Consider the following 25,569-nt stretch of genomic DNA (forward strand, 5'->3'; position numbering starts at 1 on the left):
GATTTGCGCTCCCATCAAACTGTGTGCGCTCATCAAAATGGGGAGTGCCAATATCAGCGGCCATTTCTTGGTTTATATATGCCGGTGAAAGAGAAAAAGGGGAGAGGATTTTCTTCATCTTCATTAGAGAAGTTTCGAGAAATCTGAGAGAGAGAAAGTTGCAGGCAGCTTCCAATCTCCTTCTCCGACGGATCCACCGGCCGGAATCTGAGCTCCGATCGCCGGGTGCTCCGTCTAAAATCCTTCTAGTAGTCCCTTCTTCTGCTTTATCTTCGCTATTCCTCTGTTTCATTTTTTTTCCGCCTAAATCCATATCAAATATCTTCTTCTTCGATTAACTGTGCCGGATTCCGGTTAGGTTTTGATCGAGTTCTTGTTTCTCCATCTTCATTACACTATCCTTTATCATTGCTTTGAATTTGAGGTTTGAGATTTAATTTTTGTGGTTGAAAATCTTAGATCTTAGGTCAACAAAACCCTAGTCTCTTCTTATCTTTTCCTTCGGCCAGGATATCAAAGCTCCGGCCAATTCGAACTAGAAATCCTAGATCCAATTATTGGAATCTTGATCTGCCATTTCCTTAGCCAGAGCCATAGATCTACCTTGGAAATCGTGGATCGAACTTTGACAACCTTGGATCTGATTTATTGTCCATTGAAATTGATCATTGTAGAGGATCTGCTTGGAATTTGACTATTATTCGCGGATCTGCTTATTGAAGGACATCATATCAGAGAGCAAGATAGGAAGGGAGATCTGTGGAAAATTAGAGAGGGAAAGAGGCCAGTGCGATTCATTTTATTCAATCAATTCATTGATCTCTATGATCTCATGAGATCCAGCTGTCGATCCACTATCTCTGGCATCTTTGGCTTCAACTTATATCATTGGTAAAGGATATTCTCGATTCAGGTAATTTGTTTATTCTTTACATGATTTATGCGTGAAAATGGTTTTTAGATTAATTATGGTTCTTAGATGATTAATTACGAAGATTTTATTTCTCTAAATTTGCTTGGATAAGTAGTCCTTCATGCTATATGCGATGGATTTTGTGAAGAAAAGAGATATGAGTAGGTGAAATTTTCATATATGGTTATTATTCTCTAATTTCTACATTAATTGTATGTTTATCCTGAAATTTGACATGAAGAAAATGATTTTGTTTTTACTGATGAAAGACAAATTAGATGTTGCTGCATGCTTGTATTTTTAGCATATATTTTGGATAATTTTATATGGATTCAAGAGTATTTGGTCTGATGCTTTATTCTGGAATTATATGGGCAACAGTTATATCAGTTTTATATTTATATTTATTAGAATCTAGAAAAGGCAGAAGTTTAATGGCTCCATTTTGAGTTTCTTTGTACTTATATGGTCAGTGTAGAGATCAAAGCATTGAAATATCCTCATTATTTACCATCAGTTTATAAATTTTCTATAAAGTGTTTCCTTGTCTCGAAAATCAGTTGGTTGTTTCAAAGTTTAATTATATCTTATTTGCTGTCTTATTAGTATATGAAGGAAGCTTTGAATAGAGAGTGCTTTATATGCAAATGAGTATTAAATTTTAAATAAGTAGGGAGGTTTTTCTGGATGATATTTGGCTGAAGATAAAAAAAGAAAGAAAGAGTGGAGAAGTTAAGGCTATAGTTTTATTGAATTTTGAGGTGTATAGTTGGGCCATTTGAGCTATACCTGTTATGTTGATTGTATTCTTGATATGTGCTTCATTTAGGCTATGTCGAGCTTCAGTTAAAAAAAAATGCTATGAAATGAGATATATAGTTGGAATTCTTGGAATTGAGCCATGAATTTGAGTTTCCATTTTTTTGGAAGGTAAGTGAAAATTCTGTCACTTCTATTTTATTCCCCCAAGCCAAACCTTTAAGCAATTCCAGTTGGATGAAAATGTTCAAACTTTGTGTTATTCCTAAAACAATTTTAGGGTCTTGAAATGAATTTGGACGGTTATATAAAGAAGGAAGTTGTTGATCAAGTTCTGTCCAGGTTTGGGAAGGAAGCTTTATTCACAATAGTATAAATGGATATCTATACATGCATGTTAAGATATTATTGTTGAATGATAAATGAAATAGTTTGCCATTGAAATTGGATATTACAAACTTGGTATAGCTTTTCTGTTTGAAAGTCAATCATCATTTCCTTGTGAACTCCATGCAAAGCATAATTGGATAAAATTTTTTTAGGCCAAGGATCATGGATGTTGAGTAAACTTGGGTTCACATTGTATAATTTTTCCATTCTCTGTTCAGTAGGAATAATTTGATTGGACCCCTTTACCATTCAAGGGGCTGTGCTCTAATATTATGAGGTTTTGACACCTTTTGGCAATTTGTTTTGTTTGGGACAAAGTTGGTATCATTGCTGATGAGTATTGGGATATTGTGGCATCTTGTTGAGAAATGCTTGGTAAACTGTAAAATGCTTCAGTGATACATTAGTAGCAGGTGTATTAGAATGTTTCTTGAGTTGGGTTTGTTATGATGATGGCTTCAACTTTACAAGTTTCACCATGATTCTCTAAAACTGAAATATGCTATGGTGCAATTATCAGAGCGTGGTAGTGTCCTTGTCATTGCTATTAAAAAAAGCCTATTGTTTCAGTCCTTGAGGGAGATCATATCAGCACAACCATATTTTTATTGTTGTTACATGCCTTGACTATAGCTTAACTTAATCTATCTTGTTCTTTGAATTTTTGGCAGCCCTCATGGATGTTGAATCATAAAATGTTCGTAACAGCCCTTTATTTTGTCGAAGTCTGGTAAGGTCACATAGTAGCCCTTTTTGTTTTGTTGTTGGCAGGACCAATGCCATATATTGATAAATGTGCAAAATGAGCTTGTTGTGGGTGTGTATGCGTCTATGAAATCTGTGAATGAGTGAGTATGGGTGGCTATGAGTGCATATATATGTGCCTATATGTGTGTGTATGTTATGAGAGTGTGCAAATATCTGTAAAAATATATGTTTTTGGAAGTGCCATCAGTAGGATTATACTATAAACTGTCGTGATCTTTGGGATTGTATCAATTAATGAAATCATTATAAAAGTAATGTCTACAATTTTGCCATTTTTTTGTGAGTACCTGTTTGTATTGAAATTGAGTACCTTCATAAGATGTCTGCAATTTTATCATGTGTTGAGCATGATATCTTTAGGAATATCTGAAACAATTGGATCTAATGATTCTTAAAGGAGAAGTAAGGGCATGGAGATTGTTATGTGGCCTTATTTTAGGCTATTATCCTTTCTTAAGAGGATGTGGTGTTTGAATCCCCTGAGTTTAAATTCATGCTTCTATACTAGATGATTTTTTTATAATTCTTTGTGAAGGGCCTAATTTCTTTTGAAATATATTTTTGTCTATATTTACGAATGCAAAAAGTCAAGGCAAGCTGTAGACACCCCATTTTGACCGAACCCTAAACCCTTGCTTTTGTTTAAAAAAAAAAATTTTAATAGGTGAATATGATGTCCCAAAATCACTCCTAGCATAGGTCAGGGTCCCATTTAGGTCCCTCTAAAATTTCAGAAAAATCCGTCGCGGTTTGCATAGCAAACGAGAGGGGTAAGTAGTGTTGTATAAATTTAGTGTCGCAGAAGGGGTGTGCATTATCCTGACCAGGAGGTGACCTGGTGGGAATAAAGCGTGGGTAATTTGCTGCAGGAGGGTGTCCCTGGGTAACCAGAGAAGCACGAATTTATCTTTTTTTTTATCTCATTAAAATTTTTACATGGGCCACCCTATGCAACCAAAGCCAAAGGCAAATAACATAGAAGGGGGTTGTACCAAGACAACTTATGGGGGGTAAAAATTATGGGATTCTTCTATAAATAGAGGGCAAGGGTCTTCATTTTGAAAGAGGGGGTTTTCTCAAAAAAAAAATTTAGAGAGAGAGAGAGTAGATCTCACGATCCAAACCCTAGATTTTTGTCTTCTCCGGCAAGGTCCGACGAGCTCCGGCCATTCACCTAACTGCCGGCGAGCACTCTATGACTTCAACTCTACTTCGTTACAACATTAGCCATCCTCTCCTTTGTCATCCTCTGTCAATTCTTTCCTTTTTTGAGGGATCAAAGAGAAATATAGATAGAAACAAAGAAAAGAGTGGAGAAGGACTGGAGACAAGTTGTCAATGGCAATTTCTGAAGCTATTACTCTCATACTTTTGTGTTAAAGCTTTGATATAAAGAAAATACAACGATCTTGCTCCAGGTATTCTTCTTTCAATTTTTATTCACTTTTCATATGTATGAGTACAAATTCCTCTTCTGTAGAAAATCAGTTTTCTTTTGGATGCTTATTAAATGAGTTTTGTTTTTTACTCTGAAATTGAAACAGGTGCTAGATTTATAATTTTTCTTTGTTGTCTTATAAGATAAAAGGCTTGATTTTGATACAAATGAAGGGGAAAGGAGTGTAATTGATCAGATTTACAAAATATTTGAGATTTATAGCACAAGAGAGGGGTTCTTCCGGAATAATTCAGACAACAATTTGATTTTAACTCAGACTTTATTCTCATGATCACTACTGCCCTTGCAATTATCAATTTGTTAAAATGCATATTTTTTACATTTTTCCTTTTCTAAGTCAAGATCTGTTGAGATAGAGTAGAGTTGCTTGGGTGAATTTTTTAAGAAAAAGAAGAAGAAAGCTCCGATCATCGTTGATACCTCATATAATTCAAAGAAAAAAGGTTTTTTTTTTTTTTCCTTGTTAATTGATTTGTGAGGTTAACCATTTTTAGTTCTAATTCGTGGTCTATATGTATTGGTTAGCATAAATTTGTTTATGATTTCCTTTTGAGGACACACCTATTAGTACACTTTCTTGTGAATAAATGGGTGTTTGGGCTAAAAATTATTTTCTCTACTTTAATCACAACACCACTCATCTTTATAACTTATTAGAATCAGCCCCTGTTTCAGCCCATTATTTGAATTAGCCCATGTTTCGGTCCCTGTTGAATCAGCTCCTGTTTTGGTCCCTGCTGAGTCAGCCCCTATGTTAGTCCCTGTTGAATCAACCCCTGTTTTGGCACAATTCAGCCTTTGTTTTAGCATAAAGCATCCCCTGTTTTGGTACAGTGTAATCTCTGTTTTGGCACAGTTTAAGCCTTGTTTTGGCATAAAACAGCTCCAGTTTTTTTTGAACAATTCAGCCAAAGGTTAGCCCTATGTTTTGGCAATGTGAGCCCATGGTTCGGCCACTGTTTAGGACAATATCTGTCCACCAAATCTGCCCCCTGTTTGGCACAATTCTGTCCACCAAATCTGTCCCTGTTTTGGATTAGAATCTGTCCCTGTATAGCACAAATTCTGTCCACCAAATCTGCCCCCTGTTTGGCACAAGTTCTGTCCACCAATTCAGCCCTTGTTATGCACAGTCCGAATCCAAAATTCAGCCCTTGTTTTTATGCACATTTCAGCCCAAGTTTTCTGTGTCATAATGTCAGCTCATTCATTTATATTTCAGCCCAAGTTATGTGTGTGTGTATACATATATATGTATGAGTATGTGAGTGTATAGTTGGTTCATATGATAAAGAGGAGAAGGTATTATAAATATCTATATTTCAATTGGGATAAATGATTATATGAATGTGATTGTATCATATAAAGTGTCTTCTGTCAAGCTTTATTGATATTCATAGCCATGTTATGTGTTAATTGGTTCTTGCTCACCAAATTTATGGGAATAGCTTTGAGCAGGGGATTTTCATGTATTTACACCATCAATTTCATTTAATGGCATTGAATCCTTTTGTTCCTCCCATCATATTAGACAGTTGGTTGAATTCTCAGAAAGGTGGTCATTTTGACCGGGAGCAAGACAAGAAATGCAAGCTTTTGTTCATATTATTGCTCTATCCTATGTCCTAACCTATAGCATTAGTCAGTTTCAGCAATAGTATGAAACAGGTCTGCCATTGTTATTTCAATCAATTGCTCATCATATCCTTTTGTGAAACTACAATAGTTTAGGTGGTTTACCTTGGTATAATTCGTGAGGCATGGCGATGCCCATAGCAGCCCCACCTTGTTTTCCTTCAATTTTTGCTTATGAGTTGGTGATGTTTCTATTTATTCTAGATGAATTTTGTGAGAATCCTTTTTAGGAATGGTAAGGACCCTTGATTATTAAGGTTATCATCATTTCTTATAATGACACAAGCTTAGCTTATCTAATCGTTTGCCCCTAACAATTTTTAACCAAACTTTGTTTGAACATTGGGTTAAAATGCATGCCTCAACATGTGGCTATGATATTAGCATCATCCCTGTTTCCATGTTTGCTTGAGTGTCATTTTGTTCATACAATGGAAGTGAATGTTTCTTTCATTTTACACTTTGTATGCTTAGAAAATACCCTTAAATGCTTGCTGTCCAGCCCTTTGTTTTCTATTTTCGGATTTCTAAAACTTAAAATCACCAAAAACAAACATATCAATTTTGTAGATCTCGTCAAGCCGGTCAGTTCGACATATGGCGGCCCAAATTTGGCCAAAAGACGAGAGAGTTATGCCCGTTTAAAGTTTTCAGCCCATAATGTTGTTTTTGTCAAGTTTTTTTTTAGAAATTTTCGTGTCGAGTAATTTTTGGGGTGCTTTTGATCGGAATTGTTCGAAACTGTCAACTGGAAAAGTGTTCGTTATAATATCTCCTAAAACTGTCTTATTGAGCAAATATTTTCATAAATGCTTTTTAATATGTCAAAAACGACTTGCAAGCTTCAGTTTTCCTGAAACAATTGTCATTTCTGCAACAGCAGCTTGTTGGCCATTTTTTAGGCTATTCCAGGTCTTTTCGTCCGAAGCCATATAAAGAAAAAATGTTCTTAAAAAGATTTTCTAATACTTTGTCCTTGAGTGAATTTTTCCAGAAGCGATGTTTTAAGTGTCAAAACTGAGCCCGAACTTTCAGTTAAAACACTAATATGTCTTTTAATGGCGATGGATCGGAAGAGGCCATTTTCCAGCCACTTCTGGCCAGATCCAAACAAAGTGGTCAACTGAGAGAATGTTTCTTATGCTGAGATCTACAATTTTGATTATTAGAGTTTTTGATGGTTTTGATGTTTGAGGGGTCCAAAAGTCAGTGAAAAGTTGCATTTTTCACACTATATGTCATAATTGTGCTATTTCTTGAAAATCATGGACAACTTGAGCTCTATTCAATTTTAATGATTGTTTTGGATGTTTTGAGCTTGGTAACAAGTTTTAAATCATATATTGAATAATATTCATGAATTGTTTGGCAGTTTTCGACCCTTTTTGGTGAAAATTACATGTTGAGTGGAAAGTTCATTTTTTTATATTTTTTATTTTTAGATTGTTTTGAGCCTATATTGATTATAATGCTTGTATTGAGACATGATGAGCATGCTAGCAAGTCACAAATCATATATTTATCAATTTTCATGATTTACTTTATATTTTAGAGCCTTATTTGCAAAAATTGCCTATTGTGTAGAGTGCTTTCAATTTTATTTTTTTATGTTAAATGAGTGGAACTCCTGCTATATGTCAACCTAGACATCTAAACTTCTAGGATCACTTCCAAATCATGTCCAGACCTTCCAAATTCCATGAGTCTCATTTTAGGGGACACACTTTGTCTCATTAGAATGTTTTCTTTTTTTGGAGACAAGTCTTGTCTCATTTAGAGAGTTTTCCCTTTAGAAGGCTTACCTAGCCTCATGTTAGAGCCCTCTTTTCTAGAGCGAGTCTTTGACTCATTTGCCCTCCCTTATAGAGCAATAGAGAGTCTTGGACTCATTGGCTTCCCATTTAGAGTTGGTTATCCTATATATTAGGAGTTTGCCCCGTAGCCTTTTGGTTCGTCTGTTAGATAGGAGTTTATCCTTTAAGATGCTTTTACCTGCTAGGGATCTTGGATCATTTTCATTGTTCTTGGGACACCAGTTACTTGTTGTGGATCGTCTCTTTGAGGCGTTAGTTGCTTGTTCGGGGTTTCCCCTTTGGATTTAGGGCTTTGCCCTAGTTTGTAGTGTTACTTGCGTGTTCCCTTTAAAAGTGAAAACATTTAAAGGTCCGAAGCATTGGAAAAGCTTTAAAATCCAAAAAACATTAGAAATTTGAAACTCAAAAACATTTGAAAAACATTAAAACCGTTAAATCATTTAAAGTGTTAGGAGAGTTCGTTTCGAACTACGTTGGCTTGATCCTCTCTCACGAGGTACGTAGTGCAGCTTGGGATCCACATCCCAAGTCCAGCCAAACCTTTAAAAATAAATTTGTCAAACCTTCCAAAAAAATACAAAAGCTTCTAAAAAACCTTTTCAAAAAGATCTTCCTCTAGAGTTAGGAGTCTGTCCTAGTTGTTTGATGTGTTCTAGAGTTAGGAGTTTGTCTTGATTTGTATTGATATGGTGTGTCTTGTCGTGTGAGTGTCCCTAGAGTTTGGAGGCCTCGAGTCGATCGGTTAGACATTTAGTCGAACCGATGGCTAGACTAGGCATATAGTCAGCCTATGGTTTTCATTAGGTTGCACAGCCTAGTTACACATAGGATGTAGGACCCACCTGCATTAGCTTAAGGCTAAACAACTTGCATTAGTTAGGGCATATAGAGTCCTAAAAATTACAATTCACTTGAACTTAAGTGATCGTACAAAAAGCTTTAAAAATTAGTCGAGTCTAGTGGAATCGAGTCTAGGATAGCGGTTCTAGATGGTTAGGCATCGTAGTTTAGAATAGGGCATCGAACTACGTGGACTCCGATTCTTCCCGAGGCCGGGATACGTAGCGCAGCTAGGATGGATGGCCATTCTGGTCCGAGTCCAGTCCTGCATTAGAGTTTTAGGATTTGTCTATTTCAGTCATATATAGCATTGATTTGTGTTTTATGTTTTGATGTGTTTTCTTACTTTCTTGTACTGATACTATACCTTTAGCTGTAGCTTGCATGTGTATGCCCACCAGAACTTAGACACCCATTAGGTATGTCACTCATAACCTAGCTTTGCTTAGGTAACACATTTTTCATTTCATTTTGTATGTTTATTTCTCCATCCTCAGGAAATGCATGCTTAGGTAGACGATTCCTGAGAATTGTTCCTATTTCATATGATTTTCGCCCGAAACTCTTCGAAGTTAATAATAAATGGCATAAGAGACCAAGTGTTCGCACTCGGACGAATTGGGGGTGCTCTTAAGACCTTCTCCATTCGTAATCAGGCACGAACCCATATATATTTCTGGTTATCCATGGTATACGGAGCCTATTTTGTTTAAGGATCCATGGCCGTATACCATGGATGGCGACTCTGAGTTTGTTTAGGTACGTTTCGAATCCGGACTTGTTCCCGAATCGAAAGGTATCTCTTTTATATCGCCACTCGTGCTATGCTATGAGAGTGGCATCCGTTTCGAGAGTTCCTTGGTAGAGCTCTCCTTCACACGTGGATGATCCAAGAGGCCGCCGGGGCTTGTCCCCCACCTCTCTCCCGGATCGGGGTCCACACAAGCCAGTATAAGTATTAGACTATATGTGTAGACAGCATATGTGAAAAGAGATTACAAATTCTCTAGGTGTTGTTTGGAGTATTTGATTCTATCGCAGGGCATTTGAGTCTTTTCAGGCGTGAAATTTGATTTGCAGAATTATTTGCAGGGGATGATATCAGAGTGATTATGATCTTAGAACGTTAGGTTCCCTCATTGCTTTGGCGATGAAGGCGTTAGCCCAAGCCTTTTTTTTATAGAGGGACTTGCTTAAGTCCTAGTAACACTCCCCTCTTTTGTTTAGCAGGCTTGCCCAGCCATTTAGAATTTTTTTTGATCTTTTTTTTGGAACCCTTCTCATTAGAAGGGCAATGAAAGAGTCATCTAGAGCTTTCATTTAGGAGACCATTGTGGTCTCATTAGGGAGTTATATTAGGAGACATGCTTTGTCTCATCAAGGCGATTTTCTCCTTTGGAAACAAGCCTTATCATTTAGAGCCTCCCTCTTTGGGAGTTTACTTTAGTTTAGTAAAGAATTTACCCATATGAGGCATTCCTTGCCTCACTTATAGAAACCCCATATTTTGGTGGCTTTATTAGAGAGTCTTTGACTCATTCACCTTCTGTTTTGGTGGCTTTATTAGAGAGTCTTTGACTCATTCTTTTGGTGATTTTCCTAGAGAGTCTTTAACCCATCTGTCCTTTTGGTAGCGCAGATAGTCTTTGACTTGTTCGTTCATCTCCTTAGTATTTTTAGTTAGGAGTTTTCTCTTTAGTGTTGTCGCTTTTCTTCTTTATAGACTAGCAGTCTCATTAGAGCTTTGCCTTTTGAGATCTTAGATCATTTCATTATCATTAGTTTATTTGGTTTAGGGGTTTCCCCTATTGACCCTGGGGTTTGGCCCAGGGCGTTGCTTTGTGTGTTCCCTTAGGTCTTTGACCAAAAGGGTGAAAACAGTTAAAAATCCAGAAAACATTTAAAACACTTTTTAAAAAAATATAAAAAAAATCTTTGGAAAAGCTTTAAAATCTCCAAAAACATCAGAAATTTAAAACATAAAAAACATTTGAAAGGCTTTAAAACCTAAAAAAGGTCTAAAGTGTTGAGCTTTAGGAGCGTAGTAGGAGAGTTCATTTCGAACTACGTTGGCTTGATCCTCTTCCACGAGGTACGTAGTGCAGCTTGGGATTTATATCCCAAGTCCAGCCAAACTTTTTTTGTAAATAGCATTTTAAATCTTTTTGAATAAGCAACCTTTAAAATCTTGTTTTCAAAAGATCTTCCTCTAGAGTTAGGAGTTTCTCCTAGATAAAGAGTTTTAGAGTTAGGAGTTTCTTTTGATAAGATGTTTGATTGTTTGTTTGTTGTGTGCTTGTTTTAGAGTTAGGGGTCTGTCCTAGAGTTATAGGAGCACCTCCGTCCGGTCAGTCGGCGATCCACATCGCCGAGTGATGACTAGAGTAGGATACGCTAGTCCACCCTTTGTTTTTCTTAGGAAACACAGCCTAGTTACACATAGGTTGTAAGAACCACCTGCATTAGCTTAGGGCTAATCTGCATATAGTTAGGGCATATAGGGTGTCCTAAAATTCATAATTCACTGAAATCTAAATGATCGCCCAAGAAGCTTTAAGAACTAGTTCAGTTTTTTTTTAGATCGAGTCTAGGATAGAGGTCTAGGTGTCTTAGGCATCATAGCTTAGAATTAGAGTAGGCTTCTTTGGAGGCGGGGATACGTAGGCTTCTTTGGATTCTCGTGGAGGCGGGGATACGTAGGCTTCTTTGGATAAATATCAGACCATCCGAAAACTCGGGCTTAATCATTAGAGTCTTAGGATTTGTTATGTCGTGTGTTTTGCTATGTTTTCTTACTTTCTTGTACAGACCCTATACCTTTAGGTGTAGCATGCATGCGTTTGCACATCAGAACTTAGACACCCATTAGGCATGTCACTCATAACTTAGCTATGCTTAGGTGACACATCTTTTATTTTATTTTGTGTGTACTTATTACTTCATCCCCGAGTCATGCATGATTAGGTCGACGTTCACTCGGGGATATTTTGTTCCTATTTCACATGATTTTGCCCAAAATTCTTTAGAGTTAATGAAAATGGCATAAGAGACCAAGTGCTTGCACTTGGACGAATTGGGGGTGCTCTTCGGACCTTCTCCATTCGTAATCAGGCACGAGCCCATATATATTTCTGGTTATCCATTGCACAGAAGATTTGATTTTGGGGTTCCATGGCCTATCCATGGATGGCGACTCTGAGTTATTTTAAGTGCGTCTTGGTTTCGATCCTTGGCTCCGGATCAAGAGGCATCTCTTTCTTTTTATATCGCCACTCGTGCTATGCTATGAGGGTCGCACCGTTTCGAGAGTTCCCTGGCAGAGCTCTCTTTCGCGTGGATGATCCAGAGGCCGTTGGGGGACCCGTTTCCTCATCGTATCTCAGATCGGGGTCCACACCAATGGTTTAAGACAATGAGATTGCTCTCATTATCAAAATGTGGTAGTGCAAATATCTGTGGACCCCGATCCGAGAGAGGCGGGGGGACGTGCCCCCACGCGAGTCTCGGGATCATCCACGTGAAGGAGAGCTCCACCAAGGAACTCTCGAAAGAGTGCCCCTCACAGCATGAGTGGCGATGTGAAGTGAGATACTGTAGACACCCCATTTTGACCGGACCCAAAAGTGCCCAAAATTGAATAAAGTTCCCAAAACCCGAGTTTCAAAACCGAATTTAGGGTCAATTTCAAATTCTCAAAATCGATCTCGAAATTTCTGAAATCTCCAGTCCTGAATGCGAAAGAGCCTGAAAAGTTTAAAATTCCGTCGTTTACAAAGCATTCGGAAACCCTGAAAGAGATACTGATGTCGTTTTCCTTCATTCAATGTTGAAGAAGGGTGGCTTATCGAAGCAGGGATGTTCCCATGTATTCTTAACCCAAAAGAGAAATGGCGAGCTAGGTGAGTGCGCCTACAAAAAAATAAAAATAAAAATGTTTGTTCTCTTATCACTTTCTTAGTTAAACCAGGCTAGAAGGGGAGTTATTTAGACAAGGAATGGGTGCCAATACTAATCCTTGTGCTAAATGGAAAAATGATATATTTGCCCCTCCCCTTTGCCTAGCCAGCCCCCTATAGGGTAGCAGAATAGTCATAAATTTATCCAAAGGGGTTGTCTCGGGAGAAAAGGGGTGTGCGAATTTTTCACCTCCCTATTTAACCCATCGAGTTAGGTTTTTTTGAGAGGAGGGGAAACCCATTTTTGAGCAGCCGCAAGAGGGAGAGAGAGACCGAAGAAGAAGAGGGTGGAGAAAACCCATCTCCTCCACTAGCCGCCGATCATCTCCACCATCTCCGGCGAGCCACCGTCAGCCACCTCTGTTGCTGCCTCCACCACCTTCTCCCAGCCACCGACTCCAATCGGAGATCCGACCACCGGTTAGCACCACCCCTTTTTTTCTTCCCCATTTTCTTCTTCTTTTCTTCCAACAGCCACCTCCATCCCCACCCTCGAAACCCCTTCTCTTCTCCCAAACCCATCTCCGGCCGATTACTCCTCCACCGGCACCACCACCTCCATTAAAAACCTCCACCACCACCATTAGACCCTCCTCCATTGCTCCTCCATTAAACCCTCTATATCTCCACCACTCTCTCCATTCTCCTCCCCCTCTGCAAACCCCTAATCCAAACCCATCCCCTCCATCTCCGACCTTCACCACCAATTCCACCACCACCACCCCATTCCCATACCACCTGCAACACCCAAACCCATTTCCACCTTCAAACCCATCCAAATCCGGCTAGCTCCATAACCTCCTCCACTTTCTTCTTCTCCCCATCACCTTCTCTGTTTTTTTTGCCAAACTAAAACCCATCTCACAAACCCCATTCTCCAGCCGAAACCCCATCTCCTCCGGCCACACCATCTCCTCACCTCCGTCCATCTCAGCCGCACCACCTCCACCTCTATCCCACCACCACAACCTTCTTCTTCTTCTTCTTCTTTCTTTCATTCCATTTACCTTTTTTTTTTTTTAAAAAAAAACCCACTCCTCACCACCACCGAGCCACCATCTCCGGTATCAACTTCAAATTTCACTCCTCCATCCGAATCCCACATCAACCACCCTTTTCTTCACAGCCATATCCTCCCTCTCTTCTCCATTTCCAAAACCGACCACCATCTTTCACAGATTTTACCCAAACCAGGCCCTAAACCCATTTCATTCCCACATCCAATTTCAGCCATCCTCTGCATCAAATCAGCGGGGATTCCATCTTCTTTTCCCCACCTCTTGGATTGCCCCCACTACCTCAGCCACTACCTCAAGTTTTCATCTCAGGTAATTTCATTTGAGCTATTTCCTTGTCATTTTCATGGTCTGAATATTTAACTCTCTACTTAGATTGGTTTTAAATTGGCTGCTCAGAATGTTTCTTGTGCAATATTTGATGTTAATTTCGTTCCAGCTGAGATTTGATACTTTGCCCCATGTCGTGGCTATAAGTACATGAATCATCTAGGGTTAATAGTTTGATGGTGTTCGTATTCGCTGCTCGTCATATGGCTGAATTTATGGGTTCCATGTCAATAGTTTTCTCTGAACTATATGCATTTTATTTGATAAGTTGTATGTGGAAATCAATATTGGAGTAAGGTTTAGCTGCTATGCCTTTGAAAATCTTGGGGTTATCTTGCACTCTTCAAATTAATTTTATGAATTCTTGATTATTGGAGATTTGAGTTTGAGGGCACTACACTGTTTCTGCTATCACGTGTCTTTATATCCTTTGGTCATGATTTATGCTTGCAAGGTTGGGGGAGTGCTAATTAGAAGCCTCTAAGGTCTTGGTTAGATGTGATCGCCATTTATCCATGCGTGTTTGAGTCATTGTCTTGATTCTATGTATCTCAAAATTTGCATGACCAAACTGTCATTTGTCTCTACTTGGGTAATATTCATATAGCCTAATAGTTTTGGTGTAGGCTTTCCCTTCCAAGGGCTCCCTTGAATGCACTTTTTTTTTTAGAATGTGTTTTCCCCATCTTAAGGCCATCTGTAGTATGTTTTCGATTGCCTTCATCCATATTTCTTTCATTCTTTCGTCTATTCCAAGGGTTGTTATTCTGTTAGTGTTCCTATACCAATTCATTTGATATCGCCTTGGTTAATTACCTTCATTTCTCTCGCATTTATATATGATCGGCGCTACTATAGAGTTGGAATTGTGAATTGTTCTTGGATTTGGTTCAGAAATTTCTGAAGCCTTAGCCGTATGATGATTTGATTTCAAGGAATTTTAAAAAAAAGCGATACTTTCGTATGGAAGGTCTTCTACTTAGTCTTTTCGGGATTTTATTCATATTCGCTCTTTGCAAAGGCGATGAAGGCGATAGCCCAAGCCCATCTTTAGGGGACTCGCTCAATCCAAGTAGCGCTCCCCTCTTTTGTTTAGTAGGCCTACCCAACCTTTTGGATTTCTTTTAACCATTTTTTTTATTTTAAAGAACCCTTCTCTGGGCAATGATAAGGTTACTTGGAGCCCGTCTTTATGTTTTGTGGCTCACCGCTTCGCACTTGGATCTGCACAAGTTGATGTCCCATGTATGCACTGAAATTTTTAATAAATTGGAATTATCATAATCTTTTGATTTTTTTTTTATATATTCTTCTCTTGTACTAATCTTTGAGTTAGGTTTTGAAGATGATAATAAATGGACTGCTCAGGTGAGACTCTCTTGAGGTTCATAAACTTGTCTTTTATTTAAATAAATTGTTTTAGGAAAGAAAGAGATCAGATGACTACTCTATTCGATATTATCGACATGAGTACTGTCTGATCTCAAGGCGGGCTTAGAAATATTATCCTGTGTATTTGTGATATCAGATGATTACTTTAGCATCATCTGATTTCACCCCCATATTGGGGCAGTGGTACTTGTGGTTGGGCATAGAAGTGTTTAATGTTGTTTCTTGCTTTATTAGGCTATCCAGCGGCTGGTCTGGACTAATTAATGTTGTTTACCATTTTATGGTTGATATTCTTACAGATTGTGCACTCTTTAGTTGTAAATCATACTTTGCGGATATTTGTTTTGTTTTTATAATAATTGATTGAAAATTTGAGTTTATCTGGTAGCCTTTTCTTCTCTCTTTGATAGACTAACACAGTCTTATAGATTTCTATTATTTTTCTTTAGATACTAGAATCCCCTCTCATTGCGAGGGCGATGAAGGCGCTAGCCCAAGCCCATCCTTAGGGGACTTGCTCAGTCCGAGTAGCATACCCCTCCTTTGTATATAGGAGACTTGCCCAGTCTCATTCTCTTGCTAAACCTCCTCTTTGTGCATCGTTTGGTTTTGGGAGAACACCCTACTCGGCTTGGCAGCATACCCCTACCCTTATGGGTATTGGGTTGCACATTTGTTGCACCCTAGGGCTAGGTAGCTGTCCGGCCCGGCTGGGTGTTTTACCTTTGCCAAATATGCACAGGGTCTCTTTTTCCTTTTTACGTCATTTGTGTCTCGGAGACAAGCCTTGTCTCATGTAGAGAGTTTCCCCTTTAGGAGGCTTACCTAGCCTCATGTTAGAGTGGCCTCCTCTTTTAGAGTGAGTCTTTGGCTCGGTAGTGTTATTAGAGAGTCTCTGACTCATTTGTTCTCCCGTCTTTAGTGTTTTTTTTAGTTAGGAGTTTCTCCTTTAGAGTTGTCGTTATTCCATTTTAATTAGAGACTAACTCAGTCTTATTAGAGCTTTGCTTGTTTGAGATCTTGGATCGTTTTCTCTCTTCTTGGAGCGCTATCTTTCTTGTTGTGGATCGTCTCTTTGAGACCTTTGTTGCTTGTTTGGGGTTTCCCCTTTTTGCTTTAAGGCTTTGCCTTAGTTTATGGTATTACTTGCGTGTCCCCTTTAAGATTGAAAGCATTTAAAGGTTTAGAGCATTGGAAAAGCTTTAAAATCCAAAAACATTAGAAATTTAAAACTCAAAAACATTTGAAAACTTTAAAAATATCAAAAACATTTGAAAAACATAAAAAAACCTTTAAAAATCTAAAGTGTTGAGTGTTTCTTTTAAAAGCGTATTAGGCGAGTTCGATTTTCGAACTACGTTGGCTTGATCCTCTTCCACGAGGTACGTAGTGCAGCTTGGGATTTACATCCCAAGTCCAGCCAAACCTTTTTGTAAATAAACGTTTTAAACCTTCTTCAAAAAACCTTTAAAATCTTGTTTTCAAAAGATCTTCCTCTAGAGTTAGGAGTTCCTCCTAGATAGAGAGTTTTAGAGTTAGGTTTTTTTCTTTTGATAGGTTGTTTGATTGTTTGTTTGCTGTGTGCTTGTTTTAGAGTTAGGGGTCTGTCCTAGAGTTATAGGAGCGCCTCCGTCCGGTCAGTCGGCGATCCGCATCGCCGAGTGATGACTAGAGTAGGATACGCTAGTCCACCTTTGGTTTTTCCTTAGGAAATACAGCCTAGTTACACATAGGTTGTAGGAACCACCTGCATTAGCTTAGGGCTAACCTGCATTTAGTTAGGGCATATAGGGTGTCCTAAAATTCACAATTCACTGGAATTTAAATAATCGTACAATAAACTTTAATAACTAGTCAGGTCTTTTAGATCGAGTCTAGGATAGAGGTCTAGGTGTCTTAGGCATCCTAGCTTAGAATAGATGCGAAGAACTACGTTGCCTTGATTCTCGTGGAGGCGGGGATACGTAGGCTTCTTTGGATGAATACCAGACCATCCGAGGACTCGGGCTAATAATTTAGAGTCTTAGGATTTGTTGTGTAGTTATTGTATTTCTTTTGATGTGTTTTCTTACTTTCTTGTACTGATCTTATACATTTAGCTATAGCTTGTATGTGTTTGCACATCAGAATTTAGACACCCATTAGGTATGTCACTCATAACCTAGCTATGCTTAGGTGACACATCTTTCATTTTATTTTATGGGTGTTTATTATCTTTGTCCTCAGGAAATGCATGCTTAGGTAGACGACTCCTGAGGATTGTCCCCATTTCACATGATTTTTGCCCAAAACTCTTCGAGGTTAATAATAAATGGCATAAGAGACCAAGTGTTCGCACTCGGGCGAATTGGAGGCGCTCTTCGGACCTTCTCCATTCGTCATCAGGCACGGACCTTCTGTATCTCTGGTTATCCATTGCAAACAGAGCATTTGTTTTGGTTCCATGGCTTGTCCATGGATGGCGACTCTGAGTTATTTTTAGATATATCTTGGTTTCGAGCCCTGGCTCCGGATCAGGATGTATCTATTTCCTTTTACATCGCCACTCATGCTATGCTGTGAGGGTGGTATCCGTTTCGAGAGTTCCTTGGCAGAGCTCTCTTCCATTGTGGAGATCTTAGAGGGTTGCAGGAGGGATCTCGCGTCCCTCGGCACCGTCCTCGGATCGGGGTCCACAGATACCTCTCGATTCGGGGACTAGCCCGGATTCGAGACGCACCTTAAACAAAGAAAGAGTCGCCATCCAAGGAAGCGGGCCCTGAATCCCATGCTGTGCTCTGTCGCAACAGATAACCAGAGATATAAAAGGTCCGTGCCTGATGACGAATGGGGAAGGGATTAAGCGCCCCCGATTCGCCCAAGTGCGAGCACCTGGTCTCTTATGCCATTTATTATTAACTTTGAAGAGTTTTGGGCAAAAATCATGTGAAATGGGAACGAATATCCCCGAGATAACGTCTAGCTAATCATGCATATCTCGGAGATGAATAAGAAGCACACACAAAAAGAAATGAAAGATATGACACCTAAGAATAGCTAGGTTATGAGTGTCATGCCTAATTGGTGTCTATGTTCTGATGGGCAAACGCATGCATGCTACAGCTAAAGGTATAGGATCTGTACAGGAAAGTAAGAAAACACAGCAAAAACATACAATATGACAAACCCTAGACTCTAATGCGATAATTGACTCGGACCAAGATGGCCATCCATCTTAGCTGCACTACGTATCCCGGCCTCGGGAAGAATAAGAGCCAACGTAGTTCGGCGACCTATGCTAAACTACAATGCCTAACCTTCTAAGACCGCTATCCTAGACTCGATCAACTAGACCTGACTAGTTTTTAAAGCTTCTTGCGCCATTGCTTAAGTTCAAGTGAATGGTAATTTTTAGGACTCCCTATATGCCCTAACTAATGCAGGTGGACCTACACCCTAAGCGTGACTAGGCTGCGTGTCCTAAGGAAAACCATGGGCTATCTAAGTGCATTCTAGTCTAGTCATCGGCTCGACTAAGTGTCTAACCGACCACGATTCGAGGCCTCCTAACTCTAGGGACACTCACACGACCAGACACACAAAGCAACACAATCAGGACAGACTCCTCACTCTATGACACCCCAAACGCCTAGGACAGCCTCCTAACTCTATGGGAAGATCTTTTGAAAATTGTTTCCAAGGTTATTTTGAAGGATTTTTGTATTTTGAGAAGACTTGAAAGGTCTTGAAGCTTATGGAAGTTTTCGAAGTTGTGAAGGATATTTGCAAAAATGGTGACTGAACTCAGGATGCCAGCTGCACGCCTGAGCTGCCTACGTACCCCTCAGCTAGGGATCAAGCTATCCGTAGTTCGGACCAGATTTTCCTAACTACACTCTAATGACTCGAGATTTCTGAGATTTTTGATTTTTCAGATGTTTTTGATGTTTTTGACTCAACAGGACAGAATCCTATCATCATAAGGGGAGGACAGACTCCTGATATCCCGCAAAGGTTGGACAGCATCCTATGCTTTGCGGGGGGGAATGAACAGAATAACAACTCTGCAAGGGTTGGACAGCATCCTATACCTTGCAGGAGCGGATAAAATCACACGATTTGACGAGGGGATGGACAGAATCACGACCCCTATGATGATAGGACAGACTCCTGAAAGACTGAAGGACTGACTCCTATGCTGAAAGCGGACTCTGGAAGATGGAAAGGCGGAATCCCAAACTTTATGAAGGGATAGGACAGAATCCTAAACTCTACAAGGGTAGGACAGACTCCCAAACCCTAGGACGGTAGGACAGACCCCTAAACCCTCTACGACCGACTCTATAGAGAAAGGAATCCCTTAACCTGCGAAGACCCTAAGGCAGGAAGGGAAGGGGTTGGCTCAAGATACATTCCGTCATAGCCTGAAGCCCGACAAGATATTCCCAAAATCGATATATCGTCCATAAACTGGTCAAAGTTCTGAAGACCAAGGAATTTCCTGACACCGAGGAAGATCCCAAAAATAGAAGAAGAACCAGTAGAGTGAGAGAATGAGACAATTGGAAATGGGACATTGAAGCTCAAATCTAGTTGAAATTGGAGGGTAAAATGTGCAAGTTACCCTTAAAGTCTAGAACAAGAAATTAGAATGAAGGGCCAAACCTATGACATTTCGAACGAAACATACACATGTCTTTTGGATGCCTACTGTAAAGATCAGGAAGAGAAAAACGTAAGGATGCAAGGGACTGGATCCTTGCCCTTACACAGCCTCGGTATACTTCAAAAGTTGAGTATCAAAGTGAGGTTCAAGTTGGGAATGAGACTACATTTCCATCTTCTCTAGTGGAAATATAAACTCCATTTGCTAACGGGTCACGGGCTAAGAAATCTATAGAGGGTTCACTTGTATTTGAAGTGATCTCTCTCCTTGACAGAATCTGAATCAAAAGGGGGCATCATACGGGTGTTGGGCTCATACAATATATGATCCACGATCGACCTCCACATTTCGATATTTGATAATGGCACTACCAATTTGGTTGCACTCCAATAAAGACCACGGGTAGGGAATGTAATCTAGACCAAGAAATGAAATCTATCATTAGGAAAAATATTAGCCCAACAATTCACACATAGCAGGACAAAGGGACACGATATGAGAAAATGGAACATGCGTTATCTCCTTCTCGCGTATGAGTTATGCTGCAAAGACCTCGAACAGATTATGGACTGTACATCGTCATAATTTGAGCAATGCGGGTCTTACCGTATTTCAATGAGCATACTCTCTCATTATAAACCAAGAATGAAAACTTTGATGCCTTGCACGAGTTCTGATGTCCGATTGTGGCCCAATAGAATACTAGACACAACAGAGAGAGCATATGTACTTAGTCCTTTCCTGAAATCAATCTGAATTTAACAAAACAGAGAGTGAAATGTAGCTAGGACTAACTTAAGGGATTCATCAAAAGGAAGTAGCAGAAAGATGACAATCAAGAGAAAAATAGGTTTCATACAGATACCTCCCAAGATCCAAGCAACAATCAACAAGATTCATGGAACATAATTCAAAGAAGCTGTAAAGCAACAAATTGCTAAACATAGCAAACATCAAAGCCAAGATTACCCACACAAGATTAAACAAGAAAGGAAATTGCAAGGAGAAGATAGAACTGATGTTACCTCTCGACCACGTCTTCTCCTCTTTGCCCAAAATGCCCAAGAAGATTCTTTCTTCTACCCAAGTAAAATCTTCTCCTTTTCTTCAATTTCCACAAAACCAGAGAGTTCTCAGATCTCTCTCCTTTCCCTTTTCTTCTTCTTCTTATGCTAATCCCTCCCAATTTCAGATCTGGGATGACAGGAAATGGGGATCCAATCGGCGGAGTGGGTGGCTATAATGGAGGCAAAGGGTATAGAAGTGGGGGCTATGGGTGGTGGTAATCGGAGAAAATGGGCATTTGACGACCAAAAAAATAAAAATGGAGGTGACGGCTGGGAAAACAGGGTCACGGAGTTGGATAAGAGAGTAAAAATGGATGAAATGGCCAAGAAATAGGGTTGAGAATGGAGATGGGCGATGGTCGGAGAAGGTGGGAGTGGCAGCTTGGGAGGCCGAAAATGGTGGATGGGCGGCAGCTTGGGAGGTCGGAACTCCGGCGAGACACCGGAGAAGACACGGTCGGGCCGAGCCTCCCTCTCCCTCTCTCTCTCTCTCTCTCTCTCTCTCTCAATCCTCTGTTAAATAATAAAAGAAAAAAAAGGGAATGGAAAATAGAGAAAAAGGAGGTGGGATGGGTAGAAATGGGATGGAGGATTTGGGTTTAATGGGGGTTGGGAAAAACAACGAGGTGGGGGAGAGGGTTTCGGTGGGTTTCGGTGGCTGGAGGAGGTGGAAAGGGGTCGGAGATGGTGGGATGGGTTTGTAGAGATAAAAATCGAGGTGGGTTTTGATGAAATGGGTGGAGGAAGAGGCCGGACGGTGGTGGGGTTTGGCTGGCAAAATGAAGAGGGTTTGGGTGGTTTTAAAATGGGTTTTGCAGAAAACAGGGGTGGATGAAGAAGGGGTGGCTGATGGGAGAAGAAGGTGAACGTGGGTTTTGCAAAAATCCGTGTGGAGGTTGAAGATGTGGGTTTGGTCGAGCGGTGGCCGGCCGGCGGGAGTGGATGGATGGGGGTTTGGAGGTGGTGGTGGTGGTTGGAGAAAGGCTTGCCGACGGCGAGGGAGGGGGTTTGGCCGGAGAAAATGGGTTTTGGTGGACAAACCAAAGCGGGTTTCGTCGGGAATAGCAGAGGTGGTGGTCTGTGGTGGTGGAGGTGGGGTGGGATTTGATGTGGTTGCTTTTGAAGTGGGTTTGATGGGGGTTTGGTGCGAACCGAATGGGTTTTGGGTAGAGGGTAGAGATGGGTTTGGATGTTTGGGGGTAGAGAGGAAGAAGAAGGTTTGTGGATGGGGGCTTGCCGGATTCCGGCAAGCTCGCCGGAGAAGAAGGTGTTCGTTTTTTTTTTTTTTTGTTTCTTTTTTTTTGGTTTTTGAAATGGGTTTTGCTGATGGAGGCTAGGTGGAGCTGAGTTTGTTCTTCTCTCCCTCACTCTTTTTCTTCCTCCCTCTGTTGCAAGAGAAAAAAAAATGAAAACCCTTCCTTCCAAGGAAAAAAAATGAAAAACCCTCCCCAAACCCTAATCAATTTGGGTTTTTTAAAGGAAATGGGTGATAACTTTGTACCCCTCTTCTTTACCTGGACAGCCCTTCCTAATGTATTTGTGAAGAAATTTTAACCAAGGGGGGGGGGGGGGGGGGGGGGGCAAGTAGAAAACAGGGTGAAGATTCTTCTTTCTCCAAATGATCCTCACCCTTAGATTTGATCCAAGGGTCCCTAGGGATTGCTTACACCCTAAGTATTATGAGAATTCCCAAAAATACCCTTCTAAAGGTGACAAACCACCATTTTACCAACAAAAATATCTTGTCTTTTTTGGAAAAAGGGGGGGGGGATATCCACACAACCATGCTTTGATAATTCACCCTACCACAGCCCAACTTTAATTATCGCACATACTTCGCCTGTCTTATTCTTCATTTTTCGCCCGATTGCCCTGAAATTTTACAGGGGGATTCTCGAGAATACTAACAACCTCCTGGGGATTCTCGTAATAAGGTGCTCCAAGACTCAAACCTTCTTCTCATTCTGGGCCCAGTCCCCAGGAATTTTTGAGATTAACTTCGGAATACTTGGGACTCGGAATTTGGGAATTTTATTCAATTTTGGGGATTTTTAGGGCCTTGTCAAAATGGGGTGTCTACAATATCACTCCCCATAATTTATTGTACCCACTTTACCCTTACATCAGTTGTGTATATATGGCCGCGAATTCAGTCTTCCATGCTCACACCCATAGTTAGCAAAACTTTGTTTTAAATGGATTTTTTTGTAAAAAAGAGTCTTGTTGGTTCGCCGTTTAATATTTCGTTTAAAACTTTTACAGCAAAATAACTTTGGTTTTTTTAGGAAAAAGGTTTAAAATGCGTGTTAAACATTTTAAAACATATTAAACACTTTTTTTTTACCAACTTTTCAATTTTACGCCTGCGTAAATCCTATCCAAACCATTGTCACCTGTCACTGATAAGATCAGACCATTGTAAATCTCTCAAACAGAAAAATAGAAGATCATTTATATACATCCATAAACATACAATTACATAGATGAGCAAGTCCTTTGATAAGAGACAACACCATTTACATTAATAAGCTAAACCATGACAAGCCAACCAACTTATTCTTCTAAAGCACTCCACAATTGCATTTTTCTGAATCTCTGTCACATTTTTTTAAGGACTTTGATTCCCTTCCAATGAGACTCCATGTAATTAGAATCGTTATCTTGTGCATAAACACCACATTTAAAGTAATGAGAAGCTCCCCCATGATCAGATGCCTTTAATTTTAGAACCCCATTGATAAAAACCCAAACTTCTCCAGCGCCAACATCGTGGATAACGTTTAATCGAAACCAACGATCGTATATATCCAGGATTATTGGGGCCCTGTAATATGTAAGTGTACCATTGTAGACCCGCATCATCAGTGTTGTGGCGTGGCCGTATGCACCAAATAGTTGCATGACACAGACCCCGGTTGTCCCGTTGGGAACAAACCCGTGCCCTTCGAATTGCCACACACCGGAGGAATAATCGTAGCCCTATAAACATACAAATATGTAAATGATAAAAGGAGAAAGATTAATTTTTTATAAAAAAAGTACACCTAGTTGTAAGATTAGTAACATAGTTGTGGTTGGAACATTATTAAGGCCATTTTTGATGGCCATGAAAGCTTTCTCCATGGTATATTGGTTTATCAAGTGGTGGGAGATGGGCAAGGAGGGCGGGAGAGGGAGAGAATTGAAAAGATTTCATTGAAAAGATTAGTGGTAGCCAAACATGGCTCAAGTGTTTGGTTTGGATGTTTATAGTTGGCCTATATTTTGAGAAAATCTTTTTGAACAAATCACCATTTTCATTGCAAAAAAATGGTCATTTTATGGTGTAGGCGCACCACCTCATGTACGATAGCTGGGTCTGGCTATTACTAGCCACACCATTGCCTGTTGCATGTGAGAGCAGCTACAAGTACGGGCTCACTTTTAAGCAGATTTTGTCTTCATTCATGAGGTGGCTGCTCTCAAATGCAACATGCCATCCACGAAATGCCTTTTGCGATGGATGCTACCAAATCCCCCCCCCCCCCCCCCCCCCCCCCCCTACAAATGTTTCTTTGTAGTTATTATCTTACATAATAGACAAATACATTGACGGAGCCCATGCTCTATTATAACTTGGTTCGTTCCATTATATATTAATAAGTACTTGATGATTTTTTTCCCAAATAATGTGACGCTCAAGTTTATTAAGACCATGATTGAAAAAAAAATTAAATTAAGGGCGAAGAAGAGATGCAGAGATGGTTTACCACTATTCGGATCTCAGTTCGTGGTTTGGTCTTGCTAGTGGGGGAGTGAGGCTTATCAGTAGAGTAAACCCAGAGCCTGTGGACTCCACTGATGAAGCTATATCGCGCACTTTGGGGCAAGTCGTAAGGTCTTTGGATCACAAAGTTAGAGGAGTTGAGAGGGAGAGAGGTGAACCCGGCCATCGGATCTGCACCTTTGGCTCTTTGGGTGCAAAGGTGGAGAAGGACTATATAGAAAAGTGCCAAGACAAAGCAAGAATAACCCATTTCTTCTTCTTCTTCTAATTCCAAGTCTTGCAAGAGTGTGTAAGGAGTTGGAGCTTGGATGTGTAGAGTGTTAGGTTAATAGGGGTCATTTATAAATGGGTTGGAAGAGCAAGGAATAGGAGTGGTTGGAGTAATGGGACAATGGGACGGCAATATATATGAATTCCTCTTGTTAAAATAATCGATGTGAAAGGATCATAATGTTTTTTTTTTTTTTTTGAATGGCAAGGAGATAATGACCATAATGTTTAGAACCCGGATAGAACTGAAGCAAGTCAATTTGTGTCAAAGTCACAAACATAATGGTAACAGCATCTTCGTGATATTATAACTTTTTTATTTGTGTACTCTTCGTGATTTTTATTCTTAAATATGGGGTTTGCTCCCCCATCCAAGGCATCGTGTTAGATTTTCTCAATTCTTTAGTTTACATGTTATCCGAGGATCCTAAGGCATATGTGTCCTATCAAACCATGCCCTCCAAGCTTCGGTTTAGTAAAAACCAATTGATTCCTAGTTGGCTCTGTTGGGAAGTTGCCTAGTTTCCCCCATACACCTGTTTCCCATTG

At 39.9% G+C, this 25,569-nt stretch overlaps 1 protein-coding gene across 1 annotated transcript; it reads right to left on the minus strand.

Annotated features, from left to right (window-relative positions):
• Window positions 1–12,884: 12,884 nt before the first annotated feature.
• LOC143880581 (citrate-binding protein-like) lies at window positions 12,885–25,061 on the minus strand. Its single transcript, XM_077383573.1, has 4 exons — window positions 24,734–25,061; window positions 23,587–23,963; window positions 20,783–20,836; window positions 12,885–13,272 (listed from the first exon to the last, which is right to left on the minus strand). Exons 1-4 carry the CDS (start codon window positions 24,998–25,000, stop codon window positions 12,885–12,887), a joined length of 1,086 nt encoding a protein of 361 aa, XP_077239688.1. The 5' UTR covers window positions 25,001–25,061.
• Between the last annotated feature and the right edge of the window lie 508 nt (window positions 25,062–25,569).

This window comes from Tasmannia lanceolata, unplaced genomic scaffold, assembly GCF_043159265.1.
Source record: "Tasmannia lanceolata isolate RefF3 unplaced genomic scaffold, GAP_Taslan_0.1 ptg000007l, whole genome shotgun sequence".
Lineage (NCBI taxonomy): Eukaryota > Viridiplantae > Streptophyta > Magnoliopsida > Canellales > Winteraceae > Tasmannia > Tasmannia lanceolata.